This window comes from Pygoscelis adeliae, unplaced genomic scaffold (assembly GCF_000699105.1).
Source record: "Pygoscelis adeliae isolate BGI_AS28 unplaced genomic scaffold, ASM69910v1 Scaffold38, whole genome shotgun sequence".
In the NCBI taxonomy this organism is placed as follows: Eukaryota; Metazoa; Chordata; class Aves; order Sphenisciformes; family Spheniscidae; genus Pygoscelis; species Pygoscelis adeliae.
This window is the reverse complement of record NW_008825614.1, coordinates 10,498,225-10,518,263: the sequence shown is the minus strand read 5'-3', so window position 1 is coordinate 10,518,263 and position 20,039 is coordinate 10,498,225. Positions and strand designations below refer to the sequence as shown.

At 51.8% G+C, this 20,039-nt stretch overlaps 1 protein-coding gene across 1 annotated transcript in view; it reads left to right on the top strand.

The window, feature by feature from the left end:
- Positions 1-311: 311 nt before the first annotated feature.
- The window catches only part of B4GALNT3 (beta-1,4-N-acetyl-galactosaminyl transferase 3), a 28,885-nt gene continuing 9,157 nt past the window's right edge, over positions 312-20,039 (top strand). The window contains exons 1-14 of the mRNA XM_009333028.1: positions 312-315; positions 1,566-1,669; positions 2,329-2,406; positions 9,681-9,776; positions 10,338-10,428; positions 11,327-11,427; positions 11,787-11,854; positions 12,408-12,486; positions 12,918-12,984; positions 14,769-14,912; positions 15,325-15,434; positions 16,353-16,453; positions 17,748-17,824; positions 18,458-19,466. Of these exons, the coding sequence (XP_009331303.1) occupies positions 312-315; positions 1,566-1,669; positions 2,329-2,406; positions 9,681-9,776; positions 10,338-10,428; positions 11,327-11,427; positions 11,787-11,854; positions 12,408-12,486; positions 12,918-12,984; positions 14,769-14,912; positions 15,325-15,434; positions 16,353-16,453; positions 17,748-17,824; positions 18,458-19,466 (2,129 nt within the window). The remainder of the gene's footprint in view (positions 316-1,565; positions 1,670-2,328; positions 2,407-9,680; positions 9,777-10,337; positions 10,429-11,326; positions 11,428-11,786; positions 11,855-12,407; positions 12,487-12,917; positions 12,985-14,768; positions 14,913-15,324; positions 15,435-16,352; positions 16,454-17,747; positions 17,825-18,457; positions 19,467-20,039) is intronic.

Sequence of the window (20,039 nt, the reverse complement as noted above, 5' to 3'; positions counted from 1 at the left end):
TACCAGACCCCGCAGTGCCCAGATTCAGGAGCAAGTAGAGACAGAGTTTTGCAACCCTGTTTGTAGGTGCAATAACAGGCCAAGAGCTTAGCACAGCCAGGGAGGGGGATCTGTCAAAGGGTCGTTTGTGAATTCTAGCTCCTGGGGTTGTTTTGGGTTTGCCTTGGCCTCTACATATCTCAGAGATGTTTTGGAGCTGATGTAAGTCATGTGGCTTGTAAATGCCCCCTCCAAAGCAAACTGATGGAGCATGCTCCTACTTAAGCCACAGTGAGTCTCCCATGCTGCTGGGTTGGGTGGGCAGGGTGAAGATGGGTATGCTGGCTCCAAAACAGTAGAGGTTTCCCCTGTGCTGCCCCTTCAGAGCATGTCCCTGCCACTTCTGGCTGCAGGAGCAGTGCAGAGGGCTCAGACCGTTCGTCTCAATGCTCAGGCTTGAAGCTGGCGGGATGGTTCCCTTTATATACCAAGGCAGCCAACTTCTCTGCACCTCCTAGAGCTTTGGGGATGATTTCCGTTTTTAAAGAAAAAGGGCAGAGAGCCTGGCTCTGCTGCCTGGTACGTGGATATTGAGCTGGTCTGCCACCAGCCTGGGAGAAGCAAGTGCTCGCGGAGGTTTTGGCACTTAACGCTCTTCACAATTAAGCTATCGTGCAGTGTGGGCACAGCGCTGAGCTGCTGGCAGGTTGGTTAGTTACTGACTCAATGCCAAAATGTTTAGCAGATCTGAAAACCGCATAGTGTGAGTCGCCGTAACACTGCTGGGAGGTGTGAGCTCTGCTCACCAGCACTGTCTCATTAGTGATACAGTCAGCGGTTATGGAGAGCTACGAGGTTATGCTGCATCTGCTCGTCTTTGTCCCTCCTAAGCCCAGGAGGCCAACGGAGTTGTAGAAGGAAACCAAAATTGATCCTGGCTCCTGGATGGAGCAGAGTGGGAGGGGAGGGCGTGTCAAAAGAAGTTGCTTTGAACCTGGAGGCTGACTTCACTTAAGTAGCGACGTCCTTAACTGCATCACTGCCAATATTTTAGGCATTACAGCTGAATGTCCCATCAGGTGCATTCTTTGCCATCATTTCCTTCAAGAAAAGAAGATTGAGAACTTTTGTTGTGCAAATAGGTGCATATTCAGAGCAATATTCTTTTGATGGTTAAACTAATTAGTAATCTGGTTATTGTCTGTTTTCTTTTTCTTTGGGATTGCTAGTTAAAAAAACATTGATGTTCTTTAGTTTGACCAATGGGGTTACCTGAGGGATCTACAAAGAGGTTCCCAGTCCTGTGGTGATTAATGAAATCTCTGACATGTATTTTAGAACTATGATGAATCTTTAATATAACAAATTAGTAAGGAGGGAAGAGCTTTTAAGGAAGGCGAAGGCAATTTCTCTCTCTGTGTCAGTCTGCCAGCTCCAAGTAACGTAAACAACGCCTGGTCTCTGCTGGACCATTCCAGAGTGTTGGAGGTCTCTCAGCCTTGTAAAGGACCAGTTTGTTCTGGTAACTGCCGTGGCTTCTTTTTTTGGCCTGTACTCTGACAGCTCTTTCTGTTTCCTCTGCGCAGGATACGAAAGCTGGAGGGAGCTGGCTAAGGCTCTGGCAGACACGAATGTCCCAGGTGGGGACCCAAGCCTTCAGTTTTACTATCCACAGAAGCTGGGACACCAGGTGAGGAGGCTTGGGATGTCTTCTGAATGTTTAGAAGGGCAGACCTTCCTTTCTGATGCTGGCCCCAAGAGACAGCTCTCTCTTCAAACAGGAAAGAGAGCATGCCACAGGGCAAAATCTGAGCTGACTCACAGCAATGTGAACGTACAATGACTCCACTGTAGTCAATGAAGTTATTTCAGATGTACTAAGCCGCAGCGGTGGGCTGAAGCTGGCTGGGTATGTGGCACAGGAAGGTAGCACTAAGCAAGATGGAAGCAGAAGTGAAAGGTCAGGAGAAAGTTTGTAGCTCTCTAGTGAAGCACATCTCGGTACTGTTACCTGAAGGCAATATTGGAAGAACTATTGCTTGGACTTTTTTGAAACAAGGATAGGGGGGGAGGGAGAATGACCTAAGTTTTAACTCCGTGCTAGCAAACAGTTATAAAGTGCTGGTATCCTTTTCCCTCAGTAGCTCACCATGGAAATTTGCTGTCAAAAAAGCCAGGGAGCATTTTCACCCCACTATGGCCATGATAGCTAGCCTGTCCTTTGGAAAGGAGCTTGGGAACCTGCTTTTTTCTCACATGTTCTTGTGACCAGGTTTGAGCCCTCTTGTGTAGGTGTCAGTACTGGGTCATTTATCAGGTTATTTTGACTTTCCTCTACTTGTATTTCAGAACCAAGAGCTGCAAAGAGGTGGGAGGAATAAATCGAATTATGCAGGTGTGGACAACCCTGTCCCGTGGATGCCAGAGGTGGGTGCCTTTCTCCATTGTTTTGTGTGAGGGAGCTGTAGCTAGAAACCTGTGCAGCGAGAACGGAAGGCAGGGACCTCTGCCTGGAAATTCATTTGCTTCACTAGAAGTCCATTTCCTATCACCCCCTCCTGGCTTAATGACACTTACAGACCTGAGTAATCATCTGGAAAGACAGGATTGTCCAGATTCCTGATAATTTGGCGTCTCCACCAGCCATCAAGGCACCAAGCACCCACCCACAATTCCCTGAGAGCAGGCAGCCCCGCTACCTTCCCGAAAGGTGAAGCTTATTCAGGGCTGGGAGTGCATAGGGCCAAGCATTCAACAAGCAAATACACGACTGTGGCACGCAGAAGTGTCACACTCTGCTCTTGTTCTGGCATTTGCTTGCTATCCAACCCCTGTGTGTCATACGTAAAGATTTCTCCACTTCAGTGACACTTCTGATGAACAGAGACCTTCTCTGGTGACCCTTGAAGATTGGGGTAAACATTCCCTTTGTTTCCTTCATGCCTAGTTTATTCTTTTCTCCCCTGTTCCCTTATCTCACCGTTCCTCTTCAGATAAGGGAGCAATGCAGCCTGCTGATAATGATAGGGACACAAGCCAGGGGGCATTTAGCTCATGAAGTCAGCTCACTAAATTCCTCAAGGTGATTAGAGACCTGCACAAATTAGAAGGGCCTCTGCAGCTCCCCTGGGGAGGGAGCAGGCTGCTGTCCCTGCACTCAGGGCACAAGATGATCACCGGCCAGCGGAGGGAAAGTGCCTCCCTCCAGCCATTGCACTGAGCAGTTTAGGTCCTTGCAGCATGAGCTAAAGCTTTCCTGGAAGCAGCCAGCACCAGTCACCCTCCAGTGCCCAGAACCAGACCAGACCATTGATCTGTTCTGCCGCATTGGCTCTGGCGAGTGCCGGTCCCAGCTGGAGCCTGGGGGCTTCCTCCGGCTGCAGGGCCTTGCAGGCAGCGTGTGAGCAGGGCTGCCTCCCAGATGAGCAGCTGCTGGCGAAGAGCCAGCGGGACGTCAGGGCCAGGACTGCTGCTTATGCACAGGGACAACACGGAGCATTTACTGCTCCCCTCTCCCACGGCACTGGGCAATACAGGCTCTGCGTGGCATCCCCCAGCTTCTCTGAGGCTTTGCCCGATGTCTGTGATCCCCTCCCTGGTGGTTTCTCAAAAGCGTGATAGTCTTGAAACCTGCCGGCTGTGGTGTGCAATGAGCCTTTACTGGGTTAAAAATGCAACTGGAGGGGTATGTGCTGTGGCTTGGGTGAAGGTATGTGTTTAGCACAGGGCTGATCTGCAAAGCCCTCTGCTTTGCTGGTGGGGCAACTTCACACCCTTGCGTGCGTCAGCGCTGGGCAGGACACCCGCCAGCCTGCAAACCTGCCGCCCCGGTGCAGCGCTGCCAAAGGGGGAGCAAGCGGAAAGGTGTGCTGCCCAAGGGGAAGGGGCAGGACTTGGGGTGCACTGTGCGGGATGGCCCCGTGCCTGGAAAGGTGCTGCGTGCCTCCTGCCTTGTCCTGCACTGCTCCCTGTTGGGGAGGAGAGCTCTGCCAGGCAGCAGGGCTGTTGCCTCAGACCAACTGGATTGGGAATTTGTGGGTGCCCCAGCCATGCTCTGTGTCAGGTGGTGCACGGCAGATACGCCGTGAGAAGACTTTGAGACCCAGGGCATACGGCTACCAGTCTGGGGAGTTGGTTTGGGTGGCCTTGCCCCACTCACACACCCTGCCTTTCTCCCCCGTCAGTCCTCTAACGCTGGTCCTGTGAAGCACCTGCCTCCTTCACCAATTTTCCCTTTGTCTCTATAAAGAAAAATTTCCTGCCCTCGCTGCAGCACTGTGTCTGTACCCAGAGGGTCAGCAGAACCACCCTGACTGCAAACAAAGGCCAGCGGTTCACCAATACCAGCTGCAGGAGATGGAGAGGGATCTATGGGCACAGCTCTGTACAGAGCTGCTTGCTGTCCTCTTAACCACCGGCTGAAATTTTTCCTGGCCTGAGGATTAAGTTTTTCTGTAACTCTGCGCAAATTAATTACCCAGGGTGTATGATCCCATTGTGCCCTCCTGGCAGCCTCTCTAAGAACTTAATTGCAGTCTGATTCCTGGGGCGAGGGGTGGCAGGTTGCCTCCCACAGGTCGGGGAGCTAGGGTTAGTTTGAATAGAGAGGTATATTCCTGACAAAAATGAATAATTAATGGAGTTGCAGGGTGAGCTGGCAGCCAGCATGGCCAAAAAAGGACAGGTTTCAATTTTCCTCTTTTCAGTTTCAGGGGTTGAAATCAACGGCTTAAGTCTTCAGCCTTTGATAACGTGGTGGGAAAGTGTATGCATAGGAAATCCTTAACGAAGTTATACCCCGCGTATGGGGGAAGGCAGGGCTCAGCCTCACTCCTGACTTCCTCGAGGTGCCCGTGCACATGATTCCTACCACCACTGTCCCTTCCAGGCACCAGGACAAAGTCTGCCAGCTCCCAGTGTCACCCACTGTCTCCTCAGGCTGGAGAGATGTGGGACGTTTTGTTTCATTAATTCAGAAAGGTGCCTGGCTATCACCAGGGCAAACCTGTGCTGTGGGACCATGAGTGTCACCATTTGGCACTGCCATAGGTGTGGGGGGAGGATTTTCAGAAATGCGCCTGGTTAGCCTGATCCTTCTCATTTACCTCTGCAAAAGCCTCTGTTCAGCTCCTAGAGGAGAAAGGTCTGGGCAGCGCTGGGAGGCATTTAAAATGTGCCCCCCTTGTGTCTCACAGCCTCAGGACTTCCTCTTGCTGGAAGGAGGTGTGAGGTATGTCTGGGAGCACAGCCCCTTGCAGGCAGCGCCTGTATAGGTGCAGAGGTGCTGCATGAAACCAGAGCATTGTGGCAGGGCATCCCCTTGCCCCCAACCTGCCCTAAGAGGAAGCATCCTTTCCTTAGAGGTCTAAAAGACAAAGCTATTCCTGCTCGCTCTGTCCCTGCCCACGTCCCTTCCTTGCCCGCTCGCACCCGTCAGGTGTCAGGGCTCAGCGGGACAGGGGGGCTTTGTTGCTAACTTGTCTTGATGGATTCCCGCAAGTGCCCGACACGTCAGAGCTTGCAGCGAAGACCAGCTGCTGGCTGCTGAATGTCACCCAGTCAGGGGAGCTGGGCCAGGCAGGAGGAGGGGCTGCAGCCGCTCTGTGGAGACAGAAGAGTCTTATGAACTCAGGAGTTTCCAGTTGGCAGCACAATGTCGCCTTTCTTCCCTGGCTCAGGCCCTCTCTGTGCCCTGTTTATCATCCCTGGCGCTGCGCGTTCCCTGGGCTGCACACAGCTACGCAGCTGATTTGCCTCCGTGATGCCAAAGCCACACAGGATTAAATTAGGAAAGGCCTCTCTTCTCCATCCTGCTCCAGTTACAGTGCGGCAGGTCGTGTCTCCGCTGCTGCAATCCTCCCAGCTTTGCTGCTTGCACCGGCCTCTGCTGCTGCTTCGCCTTTCTTCCCTGGGGCTCCTTGCTCAGGAGGAGCCGCTGGGTGTGTGGTGCCACCCCCCTGGGCAGTTTTGACATGATAGGGTTTCGGCGAGGAAGAGAGGTCTGTGCTCTCTGTGTGCCCAATCCTCCTTTACGGTCTGTTTTCCTAGGAGGGGCTGATAATCTAAAATTCCTCACTGGAAGGAAGCGGAAATACCAAAGTCTCTTTATACAAACCCAGGGCTGCAGGCGGGTGTTAATTCAGCACGCTCAGCGGGAAGGGTCGGCGCTGGGGCTTGGAGCCCAGCTGCACTCCCAAAGCCGCGGGGGCTGCTGCGTCAGCACCGAAGCAAGGCCCTGTCCCAGCTCTCACCTCCCTGCACTTGTTATGGTTCAGGTCTCCCTTCCCTTGGGCAGCGCTGTCTCTTTGTGTCCATGGCGTTGTGCTCAGGAGGGTATCAGCCTGCCCAGACCCCCTTGGGAAGAACAGCTCTTGCGCGCGTGCTCCTGGGTGTACTCACGCCCTGCTGACGGTGCCCTTGGTGCACGACTTTTGCCCGTTTTGGATCTGAGCTGGGTTCGTGCAATGCTATTATTTCAGCGGGGTGGAGATAGGCAACTGGGAGGTGGGGTTGGGATGGGGAGGAAGCTGAGGGGCAGCAGGAGCCCTGTAAATGGGAAGGCAGGGACTGCTTAATACCAGCTCCCATTTAAGGCCCAGACTCTTGGCTTCTATTCCTGGTTCTGGCCAAATCAGTCTATCCAAAATTTTCAAAGCAGATGTTTTTAAGGGGAGAAGGGGAACTTAACTTGTTGCTTACCAGGTCCTGAATTTCCAGCCCTTTGAAAACCAGGGCTAGGCAGTTACAAGCTGGGAAGTCAAACTCAGTAGCCATGTTTTAGAAAGTCCATCGACGTTTCTCAGGAGCTGTGTGCATGAATTGGGAATGATGGTGCCATTTATGTATTGCTGCAATCTGCAAAAGCCCCAAGCAGGAGATTTTTACTGCATGTTCCTGAGGGGACCCAAATAGCAAACGGAGGAATTTCTCAGCTGCCTGCAATGGGCAGCCATGAGTTCAGTTGAAGGGACAGAGGTGATAGGGTTTCAAAACAGCTGCTGCGCTGATGACTCGTGGGAGCCTAAAATAAAAGCCTAGTTCAGTTTTCACTCCCAGAGCAGCGCTTTGGGCAGCCAGCACTTATCTGTCAATAATGTTCTTCTTTTTCCTTTCAGAGGAAGCAGAGACTAAGTTAGGCTGCTGTAGCTCAGGAGAAAATCTGTTGCTTTAGAAAAGGCTCTGAAACCACATGGAAGAAATGCTTATTATTTACCAGTTAATTATTTCTCTTAGCTGTGAGTGCAGGAAAGCGAAGCGATCTCATCAGCTCCTGCCAGAATCTCCTCTCAGGTGGCTTTGTAAAGACTTTGGAGACAGGGTTGTCGGGCTAGAAATCTCAGGGACCATCTCTTACAGCATTGATGGAGCACCTAGTAACAGTGGTGTCTGCCGTATTTTTTAGTAGGCTGCCCTCTCCCTAATACCGCCAAACTCTGCAGTAAAGGATTGTATTAGAATGGGACCGGTCCAAGTTTCCTCTGCAAACATTTGAGCAAGTCTAGCCACTCTCTTGGGAATTCCCTCATAAAGATCTGGTTTGGTGTTTGGGCTACCCCATGCCAAAGCCAGCCCAGCTCCATTGCAGTCCCCAGCCTCGGGAGCATCCCCCTGGGTCTGTCTTTGCCAGGAGGGGACTGCAGCGCCAGCCTCTCCACAGTGTGGGAGTGTTGTGCTACATTAGATAGAGATCTGAGCCTGCTATCTGCAGCGTGCAAACAATTCTCTAAGAAGAAAACCCAGCATCACTCGTGGATAGCAGCAGCCTGGCTGCCAGAAGACGCAGTTTCTGATAGTGACTCGCTGTGGGAGCCTAGCCTGTTCACCTCACTTCATGTTCCACAAGAAACAGCAATTGTCATTATTTGATTTGGCTGAGGAAAGTAGTGTAAGACCCTTGGGTGTGAACTGCATTTGGCCAAGGGGCATGAGACCGCCCAGCAGTTTCGTTCCAATTTAGTGTTTGTCACACTTGCAGTGATTTATTTGTATCACAAGTCCCTGCAGAGTCCCAGGTTTCTGTTGGCTGCATCCATCGCCTTGAACCCTGTGTGTAGTTCCTCTCTGATTTTGTGCAGCATCACTCTGGCTAATTACATCCACTTTGTCTTGCTGCTTTTTCTTTTGCCCGATGGGCAGAATCCAGGCTGAGGGATGTCAGCAGTGAAGGGAAGAAGAGGAGATAGTAGCGGGGGACGACACAGGCTTGCAGACATCAGTCAAGCCCTGGCAGTGCAGACGCCAGTGAGAGAGGGCTGACGAGAGACCACTCAAGAACAGCAGTGGTTGTGAATGTGTTTTGCCTGGCACACAGAGATGGTTTTCACGTGCATGACTAAAGCCCACAGCTCGCAAGGAGCATTACTGCATAAGCTGGTGCCAGGCCAAGTCTGCTCTGCGTCCTTCCTTCAGGCTACGGTTTATTACAAAACGAATTCCCAGCCCGCTATCCTGGGAAAAATAACTCTCTGAAGCAGTTTCTCTGCCAGGAGTGCACAGAGGGGTTGGACCCTCCTCCACCGTGCTGCTTCAGCCTTGCTAGAGACTCGCCAGCAAAAACTAAGAATTTGCTGCCATCTGTAGACATTTGGGTGCTGTTCAGGCGGTTTCTCCAGCCCTGCTTGCACAGCCCTTATATAGGCAAGACAGCCGCGGCAAAACCTCCCCGGTCCCAAGGCAACCTATTCCTTTCTTCAGCATTTCCCCATCTAAGGTAGCTTCTACAGTCTCCAGATTATTTATTCTCCGCTATTGGATGCCGGTCCTGCGAGCAGGGTTTCAGCGTCCAGCTCCACTGGTTGCAGGCAGAGAGCTCGGACTTTGCTGGGGGGGCAGCCAGCTCCTCCCTTCTGAATGGCTCTGGCAAAAAGAAAGTTTGTCCCTTGAGGAGCGTATCGCTGAAATCCCACAGCAGCCAGCAAGCTTTTCCCAGCAAAGCTGTGCTCCAGGTCTCCGTTGGGTACCGACAGCCTCTCCCTGCGGGGCTGGCTAGGTAGCGGTATAGCCACCCGTACCCACACTGCACACCTTCCTACGCTGTCTGGGAGGGGACCCCCGTTCCTCCCAGCGTTTCTGTGTCTCTGCAGGCACACGGAGGCCATGCTGCCCACTGACCCGCCTATGCTGCTGCTCCCCACCCTGCTGAGCCTCCATCTCCCTCTCCCCACTGTCCTCCGTGAGCTTTATCTCTCAGACATGCTTTGAGAAGGGGATCTGCCATCTCCCCTCCCTAGGGTGTCCCCTCTTCCTTGGGTCAGGAAAATAGCCCTGAAATGGTGAGACAGTCCAGAACACCTTCTTGGAGGACATAAGATCCTACATTCTCTTTACTGGATCATGGAGTGCTATTGCCACCCTACAGCATGTCCCACACCATGTCCTCAGAGCACAGCCCTCTGGTTAAAACGCCTCCTTGATGAAGCAAAATGGAGTGAACTCCAGCCACTTAACTGAGATGTCCTGGGCATTATTGCAGTTCCCTGGTGCCATTCAGACTGTCACCTGTGCCAACCCCAAGCCCTCAGCAGATGAGAAACAGGGGTCTGGACCCATGTCTCTTGCAGACCAGCCTGTCGCAGCAGCGGCATCTTCCTTTACTCTCACAAGTGCTCCAGTGCCGGGGGCCATGGCCAAGGTTGGCAGAACAGGGGAGGGATGCAGGGGATGGACGCAGCAATTCATGGTGCCCCACTTCTGCCCCCCAGTTCCAGGGCCAGGCCAATCTGCACGTGTTCGAGGACTGGTGTGGCAGCTCCACTGAGCAGCTCAGGAAAAACCTCCACTTCCCTCTCTTCCCCCACGTGAGTAAGACTGCGACACCCTCTGTCCCACGCTTCCCAGCTCTGCTTCCCAGCTGGATTGCTCCTGCTTCCTTCACATCCTGTCCCTATCCTTCTCCATCACCTCCTCTGTCCTCCTGCTCCTGAGCATCCATCACCTCCCTCTCCATCATCTCCTTTGTCCTCCTGCTGAGGGAGCGGGAAGCTTTCACAAGGGTTCAACGGTTCTGCTCCACGGGGGAGGCTCATTTTACCTATGCTGGCCTGCCAGGCCTCGGACATGGGGTGAAGGAGCCCTCTATTTGGTGCTCTCCCTCCAAGTGGCTGGTGAACGCCACGTCCCATCCCCACCATCTCACTAGCATCCCCCATGCAGCTCTCCCCTCCATAGCAGCACTTGCTCCAGTTTGTCTCTCATCTGGCCTGCTCTTTTCCCGCTGCCTCCATCATACGCTGTGACCCATCCTCCTCCCAGAGCAATCCTCATACTTCCCTCTGCCCACCTGTCCCAGGCTTTTTGCGTTCCCCCTTGTTCCTGTCACATCTAGTTATTTTTATTATTTTTTTCTTCTTCCACTTCAGACGCGAACTACACTGAAGAAGCTGGCTGTGTCCCCAAAATGGACCAACTATGGTCTCCGGATATTTGGCTACCTGCATCCTTTCACCGATGGTGAGGGCTCTGAGGCTGCTGTGCCACTGCTCACATCTCTTCTCACCTGCCCCTCCCTCCCCTCCTGGTGCTGAACCACTGGTGCCCTTACCCCGGCAAGCCGAAGGCCAGATCCCTCATGTGGGCGGCCCAGCTAGCTGTGCGTGACTGGCCGTGGCCTTGGCATGGGTGAAACACATCTGCCTCCCCTGTAGGGTGGAAAGGAAAAGCACAGAAGAAAACAGATGGGAAGTGCTAGATAAAAAACAATGCTATCAAGAATGCACAGCCCCATGGCGTGCATGTGGGCACGAACAATCCCTGAGCTTTTCCTCCCTGCCTCTCATGCACAGGACTGTACATGACATCACTTATGTTCCTGCTGCTCCCCGGGTGCATGAATATCATCTGACAGCAGCTGACATCTGCATCACCCAGCTGCATGCTTCTGCCCAGAGCAGCCTGCTAGCACTCACCCACGTCTCCTGGTCCCCTGGCCCTCAACCACCATCCCCGTAACCCTGACCAGAACAGTGAAACTCAAACACTTCTGTCTCCCTTCACGGCTCCACGTGCACGTTCCTCCATCCAAACACAGCTTCTCGCACTAAAATTTGCTCTGGAAACAAAAGGGGAGGCAGGGAGACTTTGCATGGACTTCTTAGCTTTCCAGGTTAGATGTCAGGCGAAGCCAATGCAGGAGAGGTAGTGAACTAGTTGCATCTGTAAAGTTTTGTTTTCAATCACAGCAGAGTTAGAGAATTCAGAGAGGTTCAAAGGGGTGGGGGTGGTAATATCAAAAGGGAAGGTATGGACACACCAGGAAAAAGGGTGAAGACAGCATTTTAAAGGAGCAGAATCCGTTCTGTGCACAAGCCCTTACCCCAGAGCCCTACTTACTCCCTCCATCTCTCAACAGGGGAGTTTCAGTTTGCCATTGCTGCAGACGACAATGCTGAGTTCTGGCTGAGTCCAGATGAAAAGACCTCTGGGCTCCAGCTGCTGGCCAGTGTAGGCAAGGTACAGTGCATGCTGCGTGGCTTCTACCATCAAGGCCTTAATGTTTCTGTAGGGATGGAGACCTTCCTGTCTTACATACTTCCTTGGACTACCCAAGGTTCTTTTCCTGCCCAACTACAGACAACACCACCACAGATGCCAGATGGGTATGACTCGACACACCTTAAACCAGTTACTTATTGGCAGTGCTGTTAGGAGCCCCATGTTCGTGATTAAGGGACTTAAATCTGTCCACAGGTTGTGGATCTCACAGACAACTTACTAGGAGGAGTAGCTCAATTTTTCCCTCTTCATCACTCCCAGTGCAGTAACCAGGGAAGAAACTCATCTTAACTAGAGCATTTTCTGTCTCTTCACAGACAGGGAAGGAGTGGACCGCGCCAGGGGAGTTTGGGAAATTTCACAGCCAGCAGTCAAAGACAGTGAGGTGAGTGAGCAGAGCCCCTCGCTCCCAGCCACCTCTGCACATGGCCAGGAAATCATAAGGACAAGGAAAAGGAACCCAGACTTGTTCTGAAGAATTCAGCAATATAGAGAAAGGGATTACTCTGGGGTATCGCCAAAGCTGAAGTGACACATCCACACCTGTGCCAGTTGCTTTGCTGCTTTATTGCATGAATGCAACACTGAATTTTTCTTCCCTAGAGGAAGCAGCCACCAGCAGATCCAGACTCCTCTATATGAACTGTATTCCGAGCTTCCTGCCTTGGAACTGGCCGGGTTTCCCAGAGGCCAAAACCCAGCAGGCAAGACTAAAAGGGAGTTATTCAGAATTAACTGAGAAGGGTCTGGAGCGCTCCAGGTGCACAAGGGAAGCTACCTATCTCGCTGTCAGCATCTGGATTTTCTTGGCAGTCCTAACCCTGCTCACCCTGAGAATTAGGTTGTTTCATGGGTGCGGTTGCTTTCCACTCATTGTCTGCTGACAAGCTAAGAAATGTTCCTCAATGCTCTTGGTGACAGGCACTTGTTCTTCACAGGTTGTCAGCTGCAGGCAGGTACTATTTTGAGGTGCTGCACAAGCAGGATGACAGAGGAACAGACCACGTGGAAGTAGCAGTGAGTCTGTGCAAATGGCCATGCTGTATATGCACCCCCGCAGAATTCGGGAATGATGTTTGTAACGATTTCCCTCCTTTCCCAGGCCCCAGCTCCTCTTTGCATGAGAAGTATCTAATCCCTTCCAGAGCCCTTACCTACTTCTGTGTGGGATAGCCCTGGCCACGTGTCAGGACCCTTTCCTCTGCTTGCTTGGGATAGTTCTGCCCTCTCCGGTCTCTGTTGCAGCTCTTTGTCCTTTCCTGCTTTGGCTGTGTCCTGGGGGATCTCAGCTCATTCCCAGTCTTCTGCTGCTAGGTAAACTCGGTCATAGTAAGGAGAAAGAGGAAGCTGCGAGCCCATCTGTTGAAAAAGCATCTTGTGCCTGTTCCTTTTGTTCAGGCTTGGTTAACTCCATAAGCACTTCATTTTAATGTGTTTCTCTGTTCCAGTGGAGACTGAATGACCCAGAAGCGAAGTTCAAAGTCATTGACTCCCCATACCTCTCCCTTTTTGCTAGTAAGTATCTTCACCACAGGTTTCCCTGAGCACCTCCCCATTCTTCCAAAACCTATCAGCGGTGTTTCACCATGAATCATAGTCTAGCCAGGCAAATGCCATGCGTAGAGATCATTACAAGAAAGAAGTGGAGACAGGTCAGGAGACAGACCTCTGGACAACAGTGTGGCTCATTATTAAATACAGGAGAATTGGAAGTAGGATTGGAACATTATTTCAGGGAAATCTAGAGGCGGTGAGGAAGGGCAGAGAAGAGAGCCTGCAAGGGTGAGAACTGTTCCAGATGTGAGAGTAACACGGGATGGAGGTTGCCTGCAGAGAGCTAGGGGGAACATGAGGCCCATAACATGGGAGCTGTGGGGGTGCGCTGGCAGCTGGACATGACCAGGGAGAAGGGGCCGCTGTAGCACTTCCAGGAGATTTCACTCTGAGTGCTGGACACAATGGGATACACTAGCGATATTGGGGGATGCTGCTTTCTTCTATATCACCCTCAAGCCTCTTCAAGTTGCTGCTGGATGGCAGCAAGCACATCAGCCCAGTCCCTCCTGTTTTGTATATCCTTCTTAGCACATCAAGTGATGCCTTTATCAGTTAAGGAGCTCCTTAGTCCTGTTTACCTTTATCTAGCTTTGTCAGCATTGCTTTCCTCTGCCAGCATTCCCCCTTTCCATATCTACCACTGTTGCCTTCCAACATCTCTGGGCTTTTTTCCATGCCAACACTTTTGCCCATGGAAGACTCCCTGATGTAACCGAGACATCTGTTTGCTGCATCTTGGATCGCAACCTGCTGCTGTATTTTCTGAAACCTGCCATTTGGCCAGGACTAGGCTTTCCGTTAGGTCTTCTGTCCCCATCCTTTTTCCTTCTGCTCTTTTCTTCTTATTAATTCCCTGTAGACGGGAAGACTCATATCCCAGAAGATCCCTTCATGGTTGGGCACAGTGCTGCAGCCTCATCTTTATCTGGCACCTTCTGCCCATACAGTGTTTCCCTCTTCTATATCAGCCTTTGGCTGTATCACATGTCATCCAATTCCTTCTGGGTTCCCATGTTGTTCAGTACCCAAAAGTTGCTAAGAGTAACCCCAGTGCCCTTGGCAGCATGTTGCCTTTCCTTCCTGGATATTTATTCAGTTCCCCTCATCTCAGAGTAAGATCCATGGAGACATGATGTCCTCTGGCAGGAGCACCCAAGAAAAAACATAACCAATACCCAGTGTTGAATTTAGGCTTCCCATGGGTCCTGGCTTACTGTGGGTCTCCATTCCCCTGCTGGAGCATCATCCTCCTCAGCCACTGAAGGCCTCACCCCAGGGTCCTGCTCATTTTCCAGCACAGGAGAAAGCTCCACTCCTCAAGTTTCTCCTCCTTTTCGTCTTTTCTATCTCCTTTTAAAATAAATTTAATGCTAATAATTCAGATGTGTCCAGTAATTCCTGCCAGCGTGGGGCTTCTTCAGCACACTACTGCTGGCGTGTCCAAGGCAGGAGGTCATTTTCCTCCATTACTCATCACTGTGTTTGTTTGCTTTCAGTGATAGCCATGTTCCTACCCCACAGCTTCTGTATTTCCAGCTTTCTGAGTCAAAGCCTTTCCTTCCCACAGTGTCTTTGCAGTGAAACTTCTGATCAGCACCATTTAGGCATTGCTATGCCAGAGGCAGCATTAGTGCCATGGATGCAATGCCATTTGGAAAGGGCTGACACTGGGGAAGGGCATTTTTTGGGACAAGGGATGAATTAGCCCTTCCTCCCCCTTCCTTTCTCTCTCTGGTTTCTAGACGAGACACTTTTAAAGATGGATGAGGTTGGGCATATCCCGCAGACATTGGCCAGTCACACGAGCCGGCCTGCTGACAGCGCAGGCAGCGCGGCACACCCAGCTGACATGTTGAAGCCTGACCCCCGGGACACTCTTTACAAAGGTAAGACTTGCAAAGCATTTGAGGAGGTAGCTGCAGCCTGTCACAGCACGTGCAGTAGCACAGCCGAGAAGGATTGCCCTCCTACGCCATGGTTATCAAAGGCCACGCTTTTTTTCTCCCCAGTGCAGGAGGGGGCAGCATACAATATCAGTCACTGTAGGAGACAAAGCACAGACTAAATGCAGCTCCTCTTTCTTGGCATCCAGCTCACACAACATCCTTGGGCATAATATTTTAGCGTAAGTGCCATAGAGCAATGTAAAGAGATGAGCTGTGCAAGGTAGTTTGCTTTACGTATCTGTTACTATTTCACATGGATAAATAGAAACCAGGCACAGAAGTAGCTAAGCTGGTGCATCAGTTACAGCAGGGCTCCTCCAGCAACGCTTGCCTATGTGTTTCTTCTTCTCAGTGCCTCTGCTCAGCAAGACCCACCTGCACAGAGCCTTGCCAGACTGCCCGTACAAGCCCAGCTACCTGGTGAATGGATTTCCTCTGCAGCGCTACCAGGGACTCCAGTTTGTAAGTTTTATTCCTTGAGCAAGTACTTGCCTGGGGGAACACAAGGAGGAAGGAGGGAGACCCCATTAACCATAGGCCTCCACCGATCTGAAGCTCCTGGACAGATTTGACCATCCGCTGTTCAGGTCTGAGCATCCCAGTGCATGCTAGAGGGCAACACCAAGAGAAGGGAGAGGGTTGCTACGCACTGCTCACAGGTCTCTCTGGGGTACAAGCGTGTGCGTCTCACAGAGCCCCTTGGACCTCAAAGCAAACAGCTGAGCTTGCCTCCACACAGACCCTCACAATGGCCGAGGATTTTATTCTCCATGGGGGGGACTGTAGTCTGTGAAGATACTAAAGCCCCTGACAAGCTTAAAACTGGTCTTGAGGGGGAGCTCACATCTGTGGGGCATGCAACATAGCAGGGATTAATCCCCTGCATATCAGAGCAGACTCTGAGGTCTGCTGGGGACAGGTCACCAGCATGGTTTGCCCTCCCTGGATGCCAGTGCAAGCCTACACTCCCTGGGGGACTTGCATCCTGGGTGGCCCTGGCTCCCTAAGCCTTGCCTGGAGGTCTCCCCACACGCTTTCTGAGCTCCTGTGATCCCCTGCATCTCTTCAGGAGGACTTGCCCACCTCTCTCCCAGCTAGTTCTTTCTCTGTTATAGGAGTTAAACAAACAGTTACAGAGATGGACAGACAGATGCTGAGAGAGAGATAAAAAGGCACACCCCTGCACGCATCCCAGCCCGCTTCCTTCTGTTTTCCATTCTCACAACCTGCTACCAGGTGCCTTGGAGAGGCAAATAGTTAATGAGCAACCCCTGCTCCCTCTCAAAAGGACTGGTCACCCTGCAACTGTGTCTGGGTCACCTTGTGACTGATATCTGGCATTTATGAGGGTTTTACTTTATTTTCCTCCCTTCTTCCCAGGTTCATTTATCCTTCGTTTACCCGAATGATTACAGCCGCCTGAGCCACATGGAGAAAGACAACAAATGCTTCTATCAGGAAAACCCTTATTACTTGGAAAGGTAGGATGCTGCAGATGCGGATTTACTAGCAGGGAGGGAGGAGGTGGTTTGAAGGCTGGAATTGGGGTGGAGTTCATATTCACTTCTGTAGGACTTTGTTAATCCTTAAAGATCCCCTAAGCCTTGCAAAACATTAAAGCATTTATAGTTTCTTTCGATAACCTATGCTTCCTTTAAGTGAAAATATGTTTAGATCTCAAAGGGAAACTGCCGCTGCTTTTCTTGCTCTATTAACCTGGAAGCTGGGTCAGAGCATGTTTGTTCCACTACATCAGGGAATGGATTTCCAGCAAACTTTGCCTGCCAGCAGCTGGAGCCTCCTGATGGCTGTCGCTGTGAAAGCCAAACCATGCTCACCACCACGCGTCTCTCTGGGGGAATTAATGCATGTCGTTCATCTTCACTGGGATCCAGCTCTCAGAGGTGGCCCCGCGAGGGAACTGCCACTCGCATGCTCCCCCATGCCACAGGCAGACACCTTGTGCGAGGATTCCCCTCCATTCAGGAGGACTTTTTTGCAGGATAAGGAGAGTCACTTTTCCAGTGAGATAACTGATGGTGGCCTCCCTGTGCTCAGGATCTTCTTCCTCCCTACAGGACTATTTTGAAAGGTTTTGGAACCTTTTGTTCCAGCCCTCCCTAGGTTTGGGAGGGAACTCCTGGGACTGGAGTTCATACTGAAGGATGGAGAAGGTGGCTGCCATGGGCTGGAAGGTGCCACCCAGGTTTATTGCTTTGACAATTCATATGTATTGTGACAGGATTTGGGAACTGGGGGCCCGTTTTGCTTCGCATCAAGCACACATGGAGGGAAACAGTCCTGGAAATCCCTCCTGAAAGCTTGAAGCACAGTCATATAAGGACAGCACACAGACAGTGGTGGTACGAGAGAAGAGAGGGAGATCATTGCAATTATCTGCCTGAGCCGCTTTTGCAGCATGATGACTTGCATTTGTGAGCACTACATCATAACTGAACTTTAAGGAGCAGTTTAAGGGAGGCTGAAGAAGTGTTTCGGGGTACTTATGTTGGGATTTCCTCCTGCGCTTATCAGAAAATGTTTGAGAGACTGGGATGATAAGCAAGGAAAACTGACATCTTTGACAGTGCAGAGTAAGATCTGATTGCCCAAAGATACGAAAGATGGTGATGATGATAGGAAAGGAGGATCAAGAGATGCTGGGTAGATGTAATCAGAGTAATGGACCATCACCTCTGAAGCAGTGGCTACAGTTTATTTGCAGAGGGCAAAGTAACTTTCATCAAACCTTGTGTTTTGCCCTTTCCTCTGCAGATTTGGATTCTACAAGTACATGAAAATGGACCGGCCAGAGAAGAGCCTGGACTCTGGAGAAAAGACAGAACAGCCAGGTAGGGACCCTAACATCAGAGCCTGGAGGATCCTTTTGTCTGTCACTTTTGTGTGTGATCTTCCAGCACCAGCTGAAAGAAGCTGTTGACTTTCCATGCCAAGGAAGTCACAGCCCTTCCCTGCCAGATTGCTGTGGCCAGGAGGAGATATTTGCTGCCACTTTCACTTCTCGTAAGGGCAGGTTGGGAGGTCACCAAACAGTGGTCTGTAGCGGACAATGTGACAATTAACTCTCAGGCCCACAGCTTAGCTGAGGTGCAATTCTAGCAAAAATGTGGGCAGAAGTGACAGAGCCAAAGGTGTGCAGTGCGGCAGCCTATGCTCGCACCTGCCCTGCAAAACTGTGGCCAGATCGACAGCTAAAGGCAAAGCCAGACCCCTCCACAGCCTTTGGCAATACTGAGGTATATTGCCAATATACCTGTATTAATACAGGTAATAATAGGTACTGAGGAGGTTGGTACCAGCAAGAGCACAGCTTCTGTGTCCGAGAGCATCCCTGTCCCTCTGAGCAGGAGAGAAAATGCTGAGATGAGGCGAGAAGTAGCTTCCCCCTGCGGGGCGGGTGCCTGAGTCAGGACGGGAAAGGCAGCGGGAGGATGCCAGAGGTGTAACTGTGATTACTCCTGCAGGCTCCCAGGAGGGGAACCTGGACGACCTGCAGTATGCAGAGCAGGACGTGGAGAGTACCAGTCCCCCCGAGCGCCCCGGCACAGGGAGGGCAGAGCTGGCAGGCAACGCTCCCAGCAGCGTGGTGGGCAGCGATAACATTCACGAGGACTATTCCCTCCGCGAGCGTCGTCGGCTCCTCTCGGTGATGCGTGGCAACATAGGAGAGGGGCTACAGAGGAGAGGGACAAAGAGGTCTGGTGTCAAATCAGCAACACTGGCTTCTGCCAACCAAAACCTCAGCCGGGCTGGCCTAGAGAGGAACCCAGTAATGAAGAGACCCCGTTTAAAAGCTGGCCTCAAAGACAACTCCAGGAGCCCTCCGCAGCACGCCAGGGCTATACAGGGGAAAGCGCCTGTCAAAAAGGCGAACCCTCCTCCTAGGACCGTGTCTCAAAGGGACCAGCCTCTCCGTGGCCCCAGGGACTCAGGGGTCATGATTCCCAAAGGGGTGAGACCTCGAGGAGACCTCAGCGCTGCTAAGGAGGGGCTGCAGCCATCAGGCACTGTGCCAGCTGGGAAAGGAGGCCCGGTCTCTGGCAAAGCCAGCAGACGCACTGTGAGCGCTGCCAGCCCCAGCCAGCAGCCTGGGCTGCCGCAGTGGCTGAACCAAGCGGAGCCCTACATTGCTGAGCAGAAGGCGGCCGATGGTGGGGACGTGGGCGAGGGAGAGGCGCAGGTGGCATCTCCTGTGAAGGGCAAGTCTAGACCTGCGGCAGCAGAAGAGGAAGAGGAAGAGGTGGATGGGGAGCCAGAGGAGGAAGATGAGGAGGATTTCGATTATGTACCAGTGTTCGACCAGGCGGTGAACTGGGAGCAGACCTTCAGCATGAGCAACCTGGACTTCCATATGCTGCGCACAGACTGGATTGACCTGAAATGCAACACGTCAGGAAACTTGCTGCTAAGAGAAAGGGAGGCCCTGGAAGTCACACGTGTCTTCCTCAAGAAGCTCAACCAGAGAAGTAAAGGGTAAGGCACAGTGTAAAAACCAAGGGGTGGTGTACCATGCTGCACATGGACTACCTGTCATGTGAGGAGCTAGTGGGAATCAGAAGATAAACTAGATGTGGGAAATACGACTTCAGGCAAGGAATCTGTGCAAAAACCTGGGCTTTAAATACCTCTTTTGTCTGAGAAATGGGAATTGTTGGACACCAGACCATGTCTGGGGGCTGAATATCACCCTCCAACAGCTGGTGGCAGTAAACGTGAAAGATCGGAGGTTTCCGTCCAGCTGGCATCACTGGCCTTTTGCTGGCTTCCTCCTTGCACAGTGTAGGTATTGAGAGCACATAGGAGCATTTTACCAGCTGAAGATTAAGAAACCCTGCTGATATGAAGTAGGACTGGAGCTCCTTGTGCTTGTGGTTTGATGTCTGCCACATCTGAGCTTGTGAATCGCTTAGGACCAGAAGGAACCTATCAGATGATGCGGATCAGTACACTGACCTCAGAGACAGCCAAGTACCCTACACTGTTATCTGAATGTGTGCACCTCCATCTTAAAACTAGCTGGATTTCTAGATCCCAGTTCTGATTTGG